Here is a 12,627-nt window from a genome sequence, read left to right as displayed (position 1 = left end):
AATGTGTCAGTCTCTTTCACGAGGCATGAGGAAACCTGCAGTTTCCTAAAATGACTACTAGATGGAGACAACACCAGCACTGTCCTATGACAGGCCTGGCGAGGCATTCTACAGCCCTAAAGGGGAGGAAGGATACTCTATGCTAGCCTACAGAAGAAGTAAGTGCTGAGTTTGCTTCAGAGCTAAACAGATCAGTGCAGATACATTCCATCATTTAACAACTCAGAGATCTTGAATAGATATGAGCTTCAGAGGGCCATGCACTTGGGCATGTGTCAAAATGCCGACCTTCAGCTATAATTTGACAAAGTGTAATGGTAACTGCTAGGCCTACATGTGTCAGGAATCACAAACCATTTACTGAGACCTTCCAGAAAAATGGATGTGTGTTTGGGGGACAAGCCAATCTTATTAAACATATAAAATGTGCTTTCAGTAGCCTAGTCTTGCTTTATTGTATTGTTCATCCTCCCCTGTGAATTCATTCAATATCCCACAAGCACACAAATACTTCCATACTTTTACATATCAAACACACTGGTTTCTTTTTGATGGAAGCAGCTCCTGTATTCAATGCTTTAGCCAAGCCTGACATTTAGTTAAACAAAAGAGGAAATGAACACATTCCAGAAGCCACCAGAACATTGCTTTGTTGTGCTAGTTGCCGCTCAGTGAAGAGGTAACGGGTTCAGGTCAGGGCAGAGATGTGTTATTGTCTGTTTAGCCATGTCATGGACTGGGGTCACACTTTGTCTTTCTTTCTGTGACCGGGATTGCATGCAGAGAGCCTGGTTGACCTGCATTTTTGGACATGTTTTTGTAGAGTACTGAAATTCCTGTCATTCAGCTGCTATCAGTGGTCTGATTCTGTTTTCCAACTTAAAAAGCTCTCCATGGGTCCAGGCTTCACTGGGCTGGTATGTGGATAATATTTTTTTCTTCTGCACAACAAGAAGTTAACCCTTTGGGAGTCATAAATCTTTTTTCTGTAAGTCTGGCCGCCTTGTCTCGGAGTGAGACACTCAAACTACACGTTTTTCCTCCAACCTTGACCATGGTTGTATTGACTAAAGTAAACACTAAATGCTTTTTGCGTTAAGAGGTAGTGTGAGATGTACATGTTAACTCTTGCACCTTGAACCCACTTAAGATCAGAGCACCTTGCCTCCCTCTAAAAAGAGTGTTTCAAATGAACTCACAAAAAGTTAGCCTTTTATCCTCTCCTTTTGATGTTAGTCTTTGTTCATTATGTGGAAAATAAAGCACAGAAGAATGAATGTCTCACCAAGTGTTGTGTTTTTTTCTCCAGGGGGTTGTAACAATGGTCCTTAAGTGCTTATTTGGTGTGTTTTTTGTTTTTCAACACATCAACCATCTGTCTGTTCCCCATGGCAGCAGAAAGAGAGTGTGTGTTCAGGGGGCCTGTGTCTGAGCAAGACTTCAGGACACCACACAATTGTTTTCCTTTTGGATACTAACACAGTCAGATGTTAGGCTAACTCAGGGACAGGCAGGCATGCACACACGGCTGTATCCTATGTGTCAGTTGTAGCAGACCTTTCCAAGGATGTGGTCCTCATCCCTCAGACAGAGGAGTTGGCTAAAGCATAAACAAATCACATGTTATTTGTCACATGCTTTGTAAACAACAGGTGTAAACTCTGTGAAATGCTTACTTACGGGCCCTTACCAACAATGCAGAAATAAAGAAATACATAACGAGTAACGATAACTTGGCTATAGACATTGGGTACCAGTACCGAGTCAATGCGCAGGGGTACGAGGTAATTGAGGTAGATATTTACATATAACTACAAATAAAGTGACTAGGCAACAGGATAGATGCAACAGTGTAACTGTTTATGTGATGAGTCAACAAAGTTGTGCAAAAAGGGTCAATGCAGATAGTCAAATTGCTACCTGGATTAACTACACTGAACTAAAATATAAACACAACATTTAAGTGTTGGTCCCATGTTTCATGAGCTGAAATAAAAGATCCCAGAAATGTTCCATTTGCACAAAAAGCTTATTTCTCAAAACCATTGTGCACAAATTTGTTTACATCCCTGTTAGTGAGCATTTCTCCTTTGCCAAGATAATCTATCCACCTGACAGGTGTGTCATATGAATAAGCTGATTAAACAGCATGATCATTACACAAGTGCACCTTGTGATAAGGACATTAAAAGGCCACTAAAATGTGCAGTTTTATCACACAACCCAATGCCACAGATGTCTCAAGTTTTGAGGGAGTGTGCAACTGGCATGCTGACTGCAGCAATGTCCACCAGAGCTGTTGCCAGACATTTGAATGTTCATTTCTCTACCATATGTCGTCTCCAACATGGCTTCTGAGAATTACGTATTCAGTGTATTTAGCAGTCTTATGGCTTGGGGATAGAAGCTGTTCAGGGTCCTGTTGATTCCAGACTTAAATAAAAAATACAATAAAAAGTAACATAATAAAATAACAATAGCGAGACTATATACAGGGGGTACCGGTAGATAGAGGTAAAGTGACTATGCATAGATAATAAACTGGGTCAATGCAAATAGTCCAGGTGGCCATTTGATTAACTGTATAGCACTCATGGCTTTGGGGTAGAAGCTGTTAAGGAGCCTTTTGGACCTAGACTTGGCGCTCCGGTACCACTTGCCGTGCGGTAGCAGACTGAACAGTCTATGACTTGAGTGGATGGAGTCTTGGCCCCAGGGATGTACTGGGCACTACGCACTACCCTCTGTAGCCCCTTGTGGTCAGATGCCAAGCAGTTGCCATACCGAGTGTTGATGCAGCCAGTCAAGATGCTCTCAATGGTGCAGCTGTAGAACTTTTTGAGGATCTGAGGGCCCATGCCAAATCTTTTCAGCCTCCTGAGGGGAAAGAGACATTGTCGTGCCTTCTTCACGACTGAGTTGGTGTGTGTGGACCATGATCGATCCTTAGTGATGTGGACACAGAGGAACAAAGTTTTCAACCCACTCCACTACAGCCCAATTGATGTGAATTGGGGCGTGCTCTGCCCTCTGTTTCCTGTAATTCACGATCAGCTCATTTGTCTTACTGACGTTGAGGGAGAGGTTGTTGTCCTTGCACCAAATGGCCAGGTCTCTGACCTCCTCCCTATAGGCTGTCTCTTTGTTGGTGATCAGGCCTACCACCGTTGTGTCGTCAGCAAACTTAATGATGGTGTTGAAGTCATGTGCGGCCACGCAGTCGTGGGTGAACAGGGAGTACAGGAGTGGACTAAGTACGCACCCCTGAGGGGCCCCCGTGTTGAGGGTCAGTGTGGCAGATGTATTGTTGCCTACCCTCACCATCTGAAGTTAGGAAGTCCAGGATCAAGTTGCAAAGGGAGGTGTTAGTCCCAGGGTCCTTAGCTTAGTGATGTTCTAGCGAAACAGTCCTCTAGTCTAGCATCCGCTTCATTGGACCACTTTTGTATTGAGCGTGTGTGGAGTAAAGGTGATTCTAGAGTTTTGCCGCCTCTAGTTGCACAGGTGACATGCTGGTAGAAATGAGATTAAATGGATTTCAGTTTCCCTGCATTTAAAATCACCGGCCACTAGGAGCGCCTCCTCTGGATGAGCATTTTCTTATTGCTTATGACCCTATACAGCTTGTTGAGTGCGGTCTTAGTGCCAGCATCGGTTTGGAGTGGTAAATGAAAAGCTACAAAAATATAGATAAACTCTTGGTAAATAGTATGGTCTACGGCTTATCGTGAATAATTCTAATTCGGACAAGCAGAACCTCGAGACTTCCTTAATATTGGAGATCCCACACCAGCTGTTGTTAACAAAGACACACACCTCCCCCTTGAGTTTACCCGAGGCTGCTGTTCGATCCTGCCAATGCATAGAAAAACCAGCTAGATGTGTATTATCCATGTCCTTGTTCAGATATGACTCCGAGAAACATAGGATATTACAGTTCTTCAGGTCCCATTGATAGGATAGTCTCGAATGGAGCTCGTTCAGTTTGTTCGCCAATAGAATGGAGGGTAGAGGCGGAGCCTGTAAAACAGCAGCTGTCCATTGCAGCCCCATTCTGAGTAGTGAGTACTAGAGTGAAGATGTGAGTTGGAACGAAAGCCTTTTGTCTTTCCACCTGCCTTCACTCCCCTTTACCCCACAGACTTCCTAAAATAGAACCAGATCAATAAATCAATACCACTCTTTTATGAACTCAGAACAAGCTGCTCATTGTCCTCCGTCTCTCTCTGTTTCTCCAGCACAGTTTGAAAGTACTCTGAATGACTAAGAAATCATGTTACTTTGTTCAAATACGAGAAATTAATTCTAATTCCTCATTCTAATGCTACGGTGTTTTTGTCTACTTTCGGCCCTACTGACAAATTATAGGAACTAGTTTGTGTTGTGTAATTCAGTTTGAGCTTGATGCAAAAGCTGCTGTATTCTCCTCCCTTCAGCCCCAGCAGAGTAATTTGGCCACTGAAAGACTAAGAGCCTGGTGTCAGAGTCCTATATGGAGCTACTGGCTCAATTCCCTGCTGCTCCATTTAAGACTGGGTGTGAGCTTTGGGCACTGAAGCCAACACACACACATACCACGATCCCACCCACCCAAACAAACACACACTCACCCCCCATGTATGCATGCCACTGCTGGAGAATCCTGGACATTGGATCCCAGCCCATTCTTTGCTGGACAGATGTCTTCCCTGAGAACAATCACTACAACCAGTGAAAATAATTGGTACCTTAGCCATCTGCAGGAGACGCTGAGGACCGGATGGATGAGGAGAATAATTAAGGTTAACCCACTTAACAGGGAGGAGGGCTGCTATGGGCCAAACACAGATCCTCATTGGATGAGACAGTTAGGAAGGAGGGGTGAGTGTGGGGGGCGTGAGCGTGTGTGGTATGAGGGTCATTGATGTGGAGAAGGAATATTGTTGGATAAAGAGGATAAGAGCATATGTAAGTGTAGAGGTGTGTATTGTGTGTGTGTGTGTGTTGGGGGGGAATGATTGACACTCATATCTATTTCTACATAAGTGGCATGCTGTGATTTGTGTCAGTTAGACTGATGAAGGATTACTGCTCTTCCCCCTCCTGAAAATAAAGCATTGTGAAACCTTAAATGTACATGAGACATTATATTACCATGTTATTAACAGTTTAGTTTATGTTGTAATGTAAAGTGCCACTATCCATAGCACTTTTTCTCATGGATGCTAGAAACATGGCCTGTCTCGTGTTGTGTTCTGAGTGACAGGGCTTGTCAGGGTAGGGCTGGCAGACGTACACTACATGACCAAAGGTATGTGGACACCTGCTCGTCGAACATCTCATTCCAAAATCATGGGTATTAATATGGAGTTAGTCCCCCCTTCGCAGCTATAACTGCCTCCACTCTTCTGGGAAGGCTTTCCACTAGATGTTGGAACATTGCTGCAGGTACTTGCTTCCATTCAGCCACAAGAACATTAGTGAGGTTGGGCACTGATGTTGGGCGATTAGGCCTGGCTCGCAAAGTTGGAAGCACAGAATTGTCTAGAATGTCATTGTATGCTATAGTGTTAAGATTTCCATTCATTGTAACTAAGGGGCCTAGCCCAAACCATGAAAAACAGCCCCAGACCATTATTCTTCCACCACCAAACGTTGGCACGATGCATTCGGGAAGGTAGCGTTCTCCTGGCATCCTCCAAACCCAGATTCGCCTGTCAGCATGCCAGATAATGAAGCGTGCTGCCAATGGCGTCGAGATTTACACCACTCCAGCCGACGCTTGGCATTGCGCATGGTGATCTTAGGCTTGTGTGTGGCTGCTCAGCCATGGAAACCTATTTCATTAAGCTCCTGACGAACAGTTCTTGTGCTGACGTTGCTTCCAGAGGCAGTTTGAAGCTTGTGTGGACGAGCACTTCGCGACTGTGCCGTTGTTGCTTCTAGACGTTTCCACTTCACATTAACAGCACTTACAGTTGACTGGAGCAGCTCTAACAGGTCAGACATTTTACAAACTGACTTATTGGAAAGGTGGCATCCTATGACGGTGCCACGTTGAAAGTCAAGGAGCTCTTTAGTAAGGGCATTCTATTGCCAATGTGTGTCTATGGAGATTGAATGGATGTGTGCTCGATTTTATACACCTGTCAGCAACGGGTGTGGCTGAAATAACCGAATCCACTAATTTGAAGGGGTGTCCACATACTTTTGAATATATAGTGTGGGTGTTGAGGTGTGGGTGTTGAGCCAATGAAGCCTGGGTGCACAGCACTGAGGCTGCCCCTGAGGCTCCGTCCAACACTGTTTGGGTAGGAGTTGGGTCAGCTGTAAGCACAGATTCAGGATCAGTTTACCCTCCCCAAACTGTAACTATAACCATAAGGAGAATAAAATAACAAAACTGACCTTAGCCTGAGTAACTTAATCTTACTCTATACTCAAAAATACACTGTAGACCCAGACTGGGCTCTAGGATCTTTATCCCAGTTGTCAGGCAACAAAACTGTTCTCTCTCTGCCCAATCTCTCTGCCCAATCTGCATACAGTACAGACTACAGCCCCCCCCACACACACCCCCGACATGTTTCTCATCCCAGACACACACTCCAGACTGGGTCGGATGCTATCAGGGCTGATTGTTAGCTACAGCCTTGAGAACTGGTGGCTTTTGGATGAATCTCTTTTCCACAGCCCAGACATCAAACACCCATCTCTGGATAACCAGCCAGAGCCAGACAAAAGCCTAAAAAACAGCTGTTAAATAAAGGGCTGTTTTTTATCAAAGAGTAAGTTATGAAGAGGATTAATGAGAATGTTGTGTAAAAAAAAGAAGACTTCGAATCCCCCTCCCGCCTGTTAGTTAGACCCCCATTTCTGTAAGAGGCTATAGCTACTGTTCAAAATCTATTATTTTTCATCTCCCTGGTCTTTGTCAGGTGCTGGTTTGACGAGTCATTCCATGTTGGTGCCGGGCCTGGTCAGATCAGGATTCAGTGCTGAATGCTGACGTTCTATAAGGCGCTAGGACCCAGCAGTGTTTTTTAGAGGCCTGTGAATTTTTCGCACTAGGACCACGCAGTTTGTGGGGCCGTAGCGCTGCAATGTCTTTGTTCCTCCACTCAGAATCTCTCACCCTCTCACTTTCTACTCCGCAGTGTCTCTCTCCCTCTCTTTCTCTCTACTCTCCTTTACTTCCATTACAGTATTACACCGGTCTGGATGATTGCAGAGACAGCAACATGGCTGTGAATCTCGGCAAGAACAGACTGGCCCTTCTAACAGCCTACCAGGATGTTATCAACGAGACCTCGTCCACTGACTGGTAGGTCAATTGAACTTCCCTTATTTATCATGGCTCATCGGCATTAAAGTGTTTTTATCGTTGAGTGCGTGTGTGTGTGTGTGTGTGTGTGGGGGGGGGCGTTGAGGATGCGGATGGATGCACAGGACGGGATATGCACATCCCCCCCATGCAGTACCGTCTGCAGGCTGTTTTTGTGATAGGCTAAACAGCATCCCCCTGGTCTTTTGCAGGAGGAACAGAATGGGGAGAAATGCCGAAGTAAGCCTACAAATTAAAGTTCAAAAAGCACTGTGGCAAAAATCGCAGGGAAATCATAGTTGATACTATAGGCTAGTATGTAACGATCCATGATGCGGGATGATCTACTCATAAATGCATAAAATGTAACGGTTCCATTCCAAAACTGTCAGAAGCAGGGCGGTCAGCCCAGAGGGCGATTTTTTTTCATACAATTAAAATCCCACTTGTTTAAAGTGCTGAAATGTGCGGCTGTTCACAGCAGACCAACTGACACAGCGGTCACTGGCTGCTCCTAGTCCAGAAAAGCAGCAGGCAATGTGCGCATTGATCAAATATTGAGAAAGAAGAAGGGTGATTCATTGTTTGCTCAGAGCGAGTTTTTACTTTGGACCACCGACCACTGTGTTTCTGTCTGTGGGGAGCCCCTGAAAAGGTTTGAATATTGAGAGAATGTACGTACGTTTCCCCCTTTGCAATAGCATACCGCTCGTTTCCCTAATTTTAAATTAAAACATTTACATGTAACGTTCGCGCATCCCGACTAGCGAGGGCTGAGATTATATGGGCGAGGCGAGTAGTGTCAGTCTAAAAACCCCCAATGTGACCGGCCCTGTTTCTCTTCTGCTCCCTCTTCTCTCTTCCTCCCATTATACGCGATGTAACTGCTGTTTTGGCCTGTTGGGGGGGGGGGGGGGGTTGCAAATGTGATGGTCCCATTCGAGTTATCCATACATTCCATCGGGCCTTGTGTCAATGTGGAGGCGTTTCTCTTCTCTCTTTTGAAGATGGATAGGCCTTTGACTCTATGCTAAACAGCTTCAATTATCATATTTTTCCAACTAAAGATAACCAATTGCTATCTTTCAAGACAATATAAAACATATTTTTAGAGCATGTGTTATCCTTTGGAGTTTATCTCTATAGCCTTATAGGCCTATAGAGTTGATCTGATTGAATCATCTACAACATCACTATTGTAATGTCTCTTTAATAATAAAAGATGCCACAAGCCAAGAAACAATATATTTTATCAGTCTGCCACCATTGTTTTGTTTATTTTTCAATACAGATGTAGCCTTTTATTGTTGCCTAAATGGCAGTATCTGCATGTTTTGACTGGGCTTCAGTAGTCTACCACCAGCCTGTTGGATTGCCCATGCCCTGTAGAGCCCCACTAACCCCCATTTCAGCCTGTGTCTGCTTGGAACAGGTTCACAAAAGCCCACAAAATGGATGCAAAGCAAAGTGAGATTTTCCTGTACATAGAAATGGCATATTCTAAATTAAGATTTTATGAAGATACAGCTTGTATGTGTGATGATGAGACATGTTACCATGCTGTTTTATTATAATCGTGTTGTAAACATTATATTGTTAAATGATAGAAGGCTAACCTAGTCTTTGAGAGGAGGCATCCTCCCTCAACCTGCCTGTTAGCCAGCAGCCACACTACTACAGAAATTCCTACCTGTAGTTGAATATCACTCTCTGCTTTTTGTTCAAGTGGGTTGCACCCATATAATTGACAAAGGTTCATATTTCCTTAGGCTGTGTTTAAATGTTTGCTTATTTATCAGATTATAGCAAAGAATAGCATGATAATGCAAAGGGCCTCAGGCTTTCCCCCATTACTCACACTTGAACTGAGCTGAACAAAGACAGGGCTTTCAACCATCTCTGACCCTAAACAACCTCAATCTTCCCCCTCTTTCCCTGTCCATATAATACCTCATCATCTATAACGTCATGGCTGCCTTGCCCCGACACACAAGTGTGCATGCACACACTTACACACACGAGCTGGCACTTTTAAAAATTTGCATTTTAATCATGTAGCATACGCTCTTATCCAGAGCGACTTACAGTAGTGAGTGCATACATTTTCCTACTTCTTCGTACTGGTCCCCTGTGGTGCCATGCTCTACCTACTGACCCACACACCCCAACACACGTCCTTGCCGTGTCTGAATCCTGGCTCAGGAAGGCCACCAAAAATTCAGAGATTTCCATACCCAACTATAACATCTTCCGTCAAGATAGAACTGCTAAAGGGGGAGGGTTGCAGTCTACTGCAGAGATAGCCTGCAAAGTAATGTCATACTTTCCAGGTCTATACCCAAACAGTTCGAACTACTAATTCTGAAAATTACTCTCTCCAGAAATAAGTCTCTCACTGTTGCCGCCTGCTACCGACCCCCCTCTGCTCCCAGCTGTGCCCTGGACACCATTTGTGAATTGATTGCATAGCTTCAGAGTTTGTTCTGTTAGGTGACCTAAACTGGGATATGCTTAACCCCCGGCAGTCCTACAATCTAAGCTAGATGCCCTCAATCTCACACAAATCATCAAGGAACCCACCAGGTACAACCCTAACTTTGTAAGCAAGGGCACCCTCATAGACGTCATCCTGACCAACTGGCCCTCCAAATACACCTCCGCTGTCTTCAACCAGGATCTCAGCGACCACTGCCTCATTGCCTGTATCCGCTACGGTGCCGCAGTCAAACGACCACCCCTCATCACTGTCAAACGCTCCCTAAAACACTTCTGTGAGCAGGCCTTTCTAATCGACCTGGCCCGGGTATCCTGGAAGGACATTGACCTCATCCCGTCAGTTGAGGATGCCTGGTCATTCTTTAAGAGTAACTTCCTCACCATTTTAGATAAGCATGCTCCGTTCAAAAAATGCAGAACTAAGAACAGATACAGCCCTTGGTTCACTCCAGACCTGACTGCCCTCGACCAGCACAAAAACATGCTGTGGCGGACTGCAATAACATCGAACAGTCCCCGCGATATGCAACTGTTCAGGGAAGTCAGGAACCAATACACACAGTCAGTCAGGAAAGCTAAGGCCAGCTTCTTCAGGCAGAAGTTTGCATCCTGTAGCTCCAACTCCAAAAAGTTCTGGGACACTGTGAAATCCATGGAGAACAAGAGCACCTCCTCCCAGCTGCCCACTGCACTGAGGCTAGGGAACACGGTCACCACCGACAAATCCATGATTATCGAAAACTTCAACAAGCATTTCTCAACGGCTGGCCATGCCTTCCGCCTGGCTACTCCTACCTCGGCCAACAGCTCCGGCCCCCCCTCAGCTCCTCGCCCAAGCCTCTCCAGGTTCTCCTTTACCCAAATCCAGATAGCAGATGTTCTGAAAGAGCTGCAAAACCTGGACCAGTATAAATCAGCTGGGCTTGACAATCTGGACCCTCTATTTCTGAAACTATCCGCCGTCATTGTCGCAACCCCTATTACCAGCCTGTTCAACCTCTCTTTCATATCGTCCGAGATCCCCAAGGATTGAAAGCTGCCGCAGTCATCCCCCTCTTCAAAGGGGAGACACCCTGGACCCAAACTGTTACAGACCTATATCCATCCTGCCCTGCCTATCTAAGGTCTTCGAAAGCCAAGTCAACAAACAGGTCACTGACCATCTCAAATCCCCCCGTACCTTCTCCGCTATGCAATCTGGTTTCCGAGCCGGTCACGGGTGCACCTCAGCCACACTCAAGGTACTAAACGACATCATAACCGCCATCGATAAAAGACAGTACTGTGCAGCCGTCTTCATCGACCTTGCCAAGGCTTTCGACTCTGTCAATCACCATATTCTTATCAGCAGACTCAGTAGCCTCGGTTTTTCGGATGACTGCCTTGCCTGGTTCACCAATTACTTTGCAGATAGAGTTCAGTGTGTCAAATCGGAGGGCATGTTGTCCGGTCCGCTGGCAGTCTCTATGGGGGTGCCACAGGGTTCAATTCTCGGGCCGACTCTTTTCTCTGTATATATCAATGATGTTGCTCTTGCTGCGGGCGATTCCCTGATCCACCTCTACGCAGACGACACCATTGTATACACTTTCGGCCCGTCATTGGACACTGTGCTATCTAACCTCCAATCGAGCTTCAATGCCATACAACACTCCTTCCGTGGCCTCCAACTGCTCTTAAACGCTAGTAAAACCAAATGCATGCTTTTCAACCGATCGCTGCCTGCACCCGCATGCCCGACTAGCATCACCACACTGGATGGCTCCGACCTTGAATATGTGGACACCTATAAGTACCTAGGTGTCTGGCTAGACTGCAAACTCTCCTTCCAGACCCATATCAAACATCTCCAATCAAAAATCAAATCAAGAATCGGCTTTCTATTCCGCAACAAAGCCTCCTTCACTCACGCTGCCAAGCTTACCCTAGTAAAACTGACTATCCTACCGATCCTCGACTTCGGCGACGTCATCTACAAAATTGCTTCCAACACTCTACTCAGCAAACTGGATGCAGTTTATCACAGTGCCATCCGTTTTGTCACTAAAGCACCTTATACTACCCACCACTGCGACTTGTATGCTCTAGTCGGCTGGCCCTCGCTACATATTCGTCGCCAGACCCACTGGCTCCAGGTCATCTACAAGGCCATGCTAGGCAAAGCTCCGCCTTATCTCAGCTCACTGGTCACGATGGCAACACCCATCCGTAGCACGCGCTCCAGCAGGTGTATCTCATTGATCATCCCTAAAGCCAACACCTCATTCGGCCGCCTTTCGTTCCAGTACTCTGCTGCCTGTGACTGGAACGAATTGCAAAAATCGCTGAAGTTGGAGACTTTTATCTCCCTCACCAACTTCAAACATCAGCTAGCTGAGCAGCTAACCGATCGCTGCAGCTGTACATAATCTATTGGTAAACAGCACACCCATTTTCACCTACCTCATTCCCACAGTTTTTATTTATTTACTTTTCTGCTCTTTTGCACACCAATATCTCTACCTGTACATGATCATCTGATCATTTATCACTCCAGTGTTAATCTGCAATATTGTAATTATTCGCCTACCTCCTCATGCCTTTTGCACACATTGTATATAGACTCCCCTTTTTTCTCTGTGTTATTGACTTGTTAATTGTTTACTCCATGTGTAACTCTGTGTTGTCTGTTCACACTGCTATGCTTTATCTTGGCCAGGTCGCAGTTGCAAATGAGAACCTGTTCTCAACTAGCCTACCTGGTTAAATAAAGGTGAAATAAAAATAAAAAATAAAATAAAACACACACACATACCGTAAATGTATCATATCCCATCATAACCCCTCAA

General features: G+C 45.3%; 1 protein-coding gene across 3 annotated transcripts in view; it reads left to right on the top strand.

Moving 5' to 3' along the window:
- The first annotated feature begins 7,057 nt into the window (after positions 1-7,057).
- The window catches only part of LOC124010952 (drebrin-like), a 126,216-nt gene continuing 120,646 nt past the window's right edge, over positions 7,058-12,627 (top strand). For 2 of the 3 annotated variants that reach the window (XM_046323799.1, XM_046323791.1), the window contains exon 1: positions 7,058-7,303. In XM_046323799.1, coding sequence (XP_046179755.1) covers positions 7,083-7,303 — 221 coding nt within the window. In that variant the 5' untranslated portion in view covers positions 7,058-7,082. The remainder of the gene's footprint in view (positions 7,304-12,627) is intronic. The other variant, XM_046323808.1, reaches the window with a different exon arrangement.

This window comes from Oncorhynchus gorbuscha, linkage group LG02 (assembly GCF_021184085.1).
Source record: "Oncorhynchus gorbuscha isolate QuinsamMale2020 ecotype Even-year linkage group LG02, OgorEven_v1.0, whole genome shotgun sequence".
Lineage (NCBI taxonomy): Eukaryota > Metazoa > Chordata > Actinopteri > Salmoniformes > Salmonidae > Oncorhynchus > Oncorhynchus gorbuscha.
The sequence above is the reverse complement of the archived record's forward strand: the minus strand, read 5'-3'. Positions and strand labels throughout refer to the sequence as shown.